General features: G+C 40.9%; 1 protein-coding gene across 1 annotated transcript in view; it reads right to left on the reverse strand.

The window, feature by feature from the left end:
* LOC104075827 (peptidyl-prolyl cis-trans isomerase-like 2) overlaps positions 1-6,499 on the reverse strand; it is a gene marked incomplete at both ends in the record, with an annotated part of 31,711 nt that extends 25,212 nt beyond the window's left edge. Inside the window, 3 exons of the mRNA XM_009576481.1 lie at positions 5,250-5,301; positions 5,463-5,525; positions 6,454-6,499. Coding sequence (XP_009574776.1) covers positions 5,250-5,301; positions 5,463-5,525; positions 6,454-6,499 — 161 coding nt within the window. The remainder of the gene's footprint in view (positions 1-5,249; positions 5,302-5,462; positions 5,526-6,453) is intronic.
* Between the last annotated feature and the right edge of the window lie 444 nt (positions 6,500-6,943).

Below are 6,943 nucleotides of genomic sequence, written 5' to 3' on the forward strand. Positions count from 1 at the left end.
TGCAAAAGAAGAAAAAAATACCTAATCCCTCTTTCTCATTACGTTCACTTCTCAGGTGAAGAAACAATTATCAGTGCTTTCTATTTCTGCATCTGTGCTTTCAGAATACATACATGGTAAAAACACTTCTATGTTTAAGGAAGTTTCACCTTTGCTCTAATTTCTGCATCCTTTTCAGGCAGGATTTCCCTTATTTAGACAGCCAAAGACTTTTTTAGTGCATAAAAAAAAAAAAGTGCTGTAAGGTTGTTTGTTCATTTTTAAAGTGGGATTAATAAATACAGCGGTAAAAAAGTAATCTTCTCCATATCCTCTCCACTAACCTGGTCAGCAAGCTTCTCTCACCACAAGACCAGCAACTGATTTCTACGAGACTGACTGAAATCTAGTTGATCAAATTGAAAAGAAACCATGCTTTCACAATAAATGAAGTCACAATAGCCACCAGCATTTGGAGAGGAATTAGCTAATAAACATATTTAAAGAATGTATTTGAGAATGACTTTCCAAAGTTTTGAAACAACAGACTTAGTTGCAATTTTTTCTTTTGAGGGTAAGAAGTTACTGGTTTTGAAAGTGCCTGTAATTATTCAGGCAAGCATCATCCTACCAACCTTATTTCAAACAAATTATTAAAAAAAAAAAAAGGGCACTGCTTACACTCCTATGTGAGCAATGCTGGAGCGAGGAGGTGTCCACTACAGGCTCTGTCATTGCTGCAGGGCATTGCAGGTACAAGATGTGTGTCTCTGGGTGCTGTCAAAGCGTGGATCAGACAGGCTTACTGCATGAGGCAGGCACCTGTACTGCCGCAATTGTTTGGTCATATTAGTCATAATCTCACCCCAAGTCATTTTTATTTGGTAAATACAGGATTAAGAGTGTGGGAGAACAATAGCAAATATTTATCTTGTACACAGAGCAGAACTTTGGGTACAGCCCTCTCTTTAAGAAGGCAGATGTCCTACTGGGAAAAGTCAGAGATTTTCAGCCTTCCGACTCCAAAGTTAGTCCTCATTTTCCATGTCAGTGGTTCTGCCTTCTACTACTTCTTTATATGCCCCAGACTCCTTTTTATGGTTATCTTCAGAGGCAGCCCAAGCAAAAGGCTTTCTCAACCCTAAAAAAACCCCCTCAGAATTTATAAAAATTTCCCTGTTTAACCTAGTAAGAAGCTAAAACCTTGTGACACTTAAGAATTAAGCTCTCTCTGGAGGTCTGGATCCTAACCTTGCACAAGACAGGCAACAAGACAAATTGTGCTCTGCCTCATTCGGACCAGAAACGTGACTCCTAGTCTCATACATCCACCACACAGCATCTTCAGGTCTCTCAACCTGACTCTTAGGCATATGTTAAGCCCAAGCTAAATTAACTCGACTGAATCCTGTTTGCCCTTCAAGACATATATACGCAACAACCGCACAGCTGCACGTGGCCCTTAACATGAGGATTGCCTCTCTGGGTTATGCAGGATCAGCAGACACAAGGATTTTAGTTTGCTCTGCGCAGTGCAGAAAGAATTCACATAGGTGAGCCCTCTATATGAGTTTAAAAGCAGATGCACTTAAAACAGTCCCAAAATTGACTTTGGAACAAAGCCTTAGAAGCAAACACCAAAGATTAACTGACTTTCAACTGTCCAAAATAACCAAATTCCCACAGAAAAGGGGGAACAAGGGACAAAGACCTTCGCTATTTCTGATACAGGGGAAGGGAGATATTTGCCCAAGGTTACAGAGCCTTGAATAGGGCTGAATTACAACCACAGTAATCTGGCCTGCCCACATGCAGCTAGAATGTCACTGAACCAGAGTGGAAAAATAGGTATTTACATCAGAAACATTACAATGCAAAGGAGAAAAACAGCTCAGCCCACATATAACATATCCATGCAACAAAGAACAATTTCCTTGAAATTCCTGTCAAAAGGGATGCTGAACTCTCATCTGTTCATATTTGAGATTCCAGCAAACCAGACACGCTTTGACCAATCTCAGTTCTTGGGAACAGGTACTCCTGAGCCCAGCTGGCTGACTTGTGTGGGCATGCTGGTCACTGCTGTCATATCGCCGCTACATGAAACGTTCTGGCAAGCCTGCAGCTATCTGCAAGCCCAAAAAGCCAAAGTGCTGTTCTCAGTAAAAAGGAATGAGCTAACTGTGACTTTCCTCTTTATTTTATGCAATTTTAGTGTAAACATAAGTTAGGGCAGTGTCCTGACAAAGCTGACAAAAAAAGGAAGTGAGCCAATGCCATCTGACAGGCTGTAGTTCAGCTGCACTGTTTCTTCCAAAATTATTGGTGTGGTAACAGAAGTATTTTTTACCCCAATGCATTATTAGAAAGGGGGGGGAGGAGGGGAAATCAATCTAAAGTTACTTTCTGGAATAGCTCATGGGAAACTCTAGACAAAGGTCAATGGTGATTTGTTTCTCCTAAACAGACATTGGTGTCCATACTGCACGTTAGAAGAATGTTCAGAAAAGCAAGAAAAAAAAAACTGTAAACCATGAGGAAGTACAGGGAAGGAAAGCAAAAAAAAAATTAAAATATTTTAAACATATCAAAGAATAACAGTGATCTTGGCATTGCAAAATTTCTTTAAAAAAGAAGATTGGTCCAATAGTTTAGGACTCGGAAGAATCAGAGAAGTGACTTGTAGATCAGTTCACAAACATCCAATTAATAAAAGACTAGCACAGCACTACCCCCTGGGAGCACTGCAAAGATAAATATATTAATGATTGCAAGGCTCTACAATTCTCCACTGAGGGGTCCACTTCAGAAATAAGACAGCTAGACAGAATTAGTGAGTATCAAGAGTGCACCATTAACAACACCGTTTCCAAGTAGCCTATTGACTTCTCTAAAATGTTTGGCCTGTAGCAAACCATAACAACAGAAGTACAAGCCACAAAGGATTTCATTATCATTTTTAACTTCCGGACAAAAAAATGGAAAAATTCTCCAGAGCCTCATCACCAGTGACGAATCATCAATCTGTGCAGTCGCTTCATAAGTCACCATACAAAACATGGCATTGCAGCTAACCTGGCTCAATTCCCTTTTAAACAAACCCGGAGTCTTAAGTTTCTGTAAGTCACCAACTCATTACAGAAAGTATTTTCTGGTTTCCACAATGAGCAAGCTGTACAACTAATAGAAGGTGCACACACAATGATAGATTAAATAGAGGGCAGTACAGCCTAGAGATGTCCAAGCTCAACTTACTGACTTCCTCTGCCACCTACCCTGCCTTGTCCCAGCACCCCCATCCCCTTCCTGCCCAACGCCATCCTCCCCTTCCAAAAACCAGAGCTGGCCCTCTGGGAAACAAAGGCTAAATTACGACACTTCCTTCAACCCCACTCTTCAACTTATAGCTCCACAGGGCTGGACTCAATAGGGCTGTGTGCTGTTCCGGAGAGCAAGCATCTCCTTTTTCTTCCAAGTGGTCTGGAACACCTTCGTCCTGTGGAGGACAGAGCTGTACAGCACAAGTCCACCACTGAAGAAAAGGGAAGAAGAAAGGGCCCCGCAAAGAGAGTGATACAGAGGAAAAGAGGATGCGTGTTGCGGAGAGCTGGGTGTGCATTGCAGATCAACTACAGAAGCACAAGTCTGGGTAAACTAACAGATCTCAAAGTCCGACTTCATTTGAGCGTTTATGGTTCACCAAGTATATTCTGCACAATCTCCCTTTCTCTATATTACAGAAGACCACTAGACACGTTACACTTCTTGCTTAGCATTTACCTGAAGTAATTTTAAACCACATCACGGTTCACAGTTTGAAACGAGAATAGGTGTCATGGAGCTGCTCTGCGTGAAAAAAATTGTTCTGGCAACATCCCAAAACTCCCAACCAATGCACAGAGCAGCAAGGTGGTGAGATGCTGGCGAAAACAAAAGAAATTCCATTTCTTGTCAACAATACATTGGCCTCTTCATGTGTGAAGAAAGACCTTCAATCATTTTTCCATCGCACAAACACACCTGCAGTTTGCTATAACTGAAGACATTGAGTCTCAGACAGCATGTTCATGTTTAGAGTTTGGAATGCTGCTTCTGTATTTAGCTTCTCCTCGTATCTCTCTGCTGGGAAAATCTTTAATCAAACACAAGATGTTTCAAAGGTAATCTCATACCACAAAGCCATCTGCAAACCAACCAACAATCCTGTGCAATGGCTGCCACCTAATGCTCGGGAAAGTAACTGCATTTACTGAAGGAAAAGATAAGTTTCAGTAGCTCAAGCAACAATTTCTGTTTAAAATTTTCCTCTACGCCCTCACAAACAATGCACTCCCTTTTAACACACCAGAAAAAAAAATAATTCCAACAAGGAAATATTTCCAGTACTTCATATTTATCCGGTGCTTTACAACTTCACACTACTACAGAAAGTAATCCCTTCATAATTATCATTTATGCAGAAAAAGGTGGGAGGAAAAACCACTAAGGTGCTGATCATAGTGTGAAATCCCAGTCTCACAGTGAACTGTCATGACAGAGGCAGGTCAGAAGCTTTCTGAAATATATTGTCAAGGTACCTCAAAAGATTTTCCAGCTTAATGTTACCATTCATAATATCATCTATTAATCTCTTCAATCTGCATAAAGCCAAATATCCTTTTGGTTAGGAAACATCACTGCAGGTTTAATCACAGATGGAGAGGTGAGCTTGCCAGCCCCTTGCCCTGTACGGACGAGAATTCTGCTTACACGAGGCAGCAGCACAATGACCAGTCAGGCTTTCTGGGCATCACTAGCAGTAAAGAAAGAGCTCGTATTTCCATCTATACAGATTTTAATTATGCCACACCTGTAAGAAAGGCAAGATACCCTGGGAGTTTATATAAATTAACTGCACATTTCCTCTGCCATACTATTTACAATCCAATGCAAAAAAAAAAAAAAAAAGCTCTCCTCTTTCTTCCGCGCACACAGTCCGAGGCTGATTATTTTCTACTACAAAGATCATTAGCAGGATGACAGTGAGGGGATATCAGGTCTCAAATCCAGAAGCTCTTTTTTTTTTTTTTTTTTTTTAAGCTAAAAAGAGATCCCTAGTAAATCTCTACATTTCAGCAAACCTGATCTCACAAATACCATACTTCGAAATAGCACTCCCATTCAACTTCTTTTGCTTTCATTATGGCATTTTTGTTTCTCCCACACATTAAACAGGAAACTGAGCACAAGGAAAGCAAAGACATCATGTGAATACACCCATCATTACTTACTTCTCCCGTGATTGGATTGGTTCCATACTTCTTTATCCAAGGAACAATGCTCCTGAAAAGAGAAGGGATAAAGTAATAAGCGACAAGCACCATCAGAAACCTCCGCTGATAAGCAAGATTATTTTTGCCAACTTGCTAAGACAAAACGATAATTACACAGCTGTAACCAGTTCAGCAACACAAAAATAAAACTAAGTACAGACAGTAACTTACAGTATGTCAAAGACTGTCCCATCTGGTGTGCAAACTGGGTATTCAAATGGCTGCAGAGACAAACTAGGAAAAAAGTACACATCCTTTTTAGCAAAATCAGCTGGAAATCATGATGACAGAAGCAAATATTTTGCTGATTCACTTGCACATTAAAGCAAGGCCTATACCAATGAAAATACTGAGTGGCTGCCAATACCCACTACCTGATTCTACATAAATTAGGTTAACAACAAAAGCCATGAAATGAACTGGTGCAGTTCAATAACATGTAGCTGCCAGCACGCACAGCCATAGAGCCACGCGATGCTGTAATAGTCCCCAGCCCGCTTCCATTGCCACGCTGGGCCCCACCAACACAAAAGATGGTTCAAGCAGAAACACTCACTGTTTTTGCATTGAAACGGGCTAGAGATTAACTGGCAAAGACATTCAGCATCCCCTGTTAGGGATGCTTCCATAATCCAGCCAGCTTTTAGCCAAGCAGCGTAGTTCATAGATGTGGATGTTGACTTCTTGAACTATTCCATTTACAAGAGGATTTCTAACCCACCTCTACTAACTCCTCCCTTTCACTCCTGCACTTCAAGCAGTAAACTCTAAACACAAAAAATTAGCATAAATATTCCTTCAATCTACATAATCACTGCCTCAGAAAGATGAGTGATTGATCAAGCATATTCTGAGCAGGGAAAACTAGATTCAAGCCCAGATTACACAGGTTTGAAAGATCGGAACGTACATGATAATTGTTCTGAATTATTTTGTCACTTGTGTATTCTTTTAGCCATCAGCTCCAGTCTCTGCAGACACTAATCATGGAAAGTATTTATTGTTTTTATTGAATTTTTTCTTCCTGCATTACTATCATAGCAGGCACAAGTCAATGAAAGTAACTACCTCGGAAGAACATGGCTTCAGCAATAGTTCAGTGTCAACAGCCTGATAAATAGATCCATCCCTTAATAATGATAATGTAAATTTGTCATCTTACCTGCAGTGATCAAATGATAAACGTCTAAAATTAGTTCGTGGAAGATCTGTTTACGGAAAAAACCCCACAACATAATTTTAATAAATACATAGTATTCTAGGTAACAAAGAAACATTTGAAAGTTACATTTTGCTATATACATGGTGGCAATTTACTGATGACAAGGATAAGTACACTAAACCTTGCAAAACTGTAACTAAAATCGGACTTCTGCAGAGCACAAGCACACTCCTCAACTGAAATTCCACAGAAAAAAATCAAAGCAGAGCTCTGACAGACCAACAGCACTGAGCTGAAATTTGATGATTAACACTGTAACCACCCTCAGGCCCTGCCCTAGCAGTGGCCACAAAACTCCCTGAAGGCAGGGACAGCTCTTCCGGGCGTTAAACCTCGAATTTCTGCCGTTCTCACGCTGATTTCAGGAGCCCGCGCTGCAGAGCGCGGGGGTTGGGCGGGTGGCCCGGGGGGGCTCGGACGCCCCTGCCGG

This window comes from Fulmarus glacialis, unplaced genomic scaffold (genome assembly GCF_000690835.1).
Source record: "Fulmarus glacialis isolate BGI_N327 unplaced genomic scaffold, ASM69083v1 scaffold3284, whole genome shotgun sequence".
Taxonomy (NCBI): domain Eukaryota; kingdom Metazoa; phylum Chordata; class Aves; order Procellariiformes; family Procellariidae; genus Fulmarus; species Fulmarus glacialis.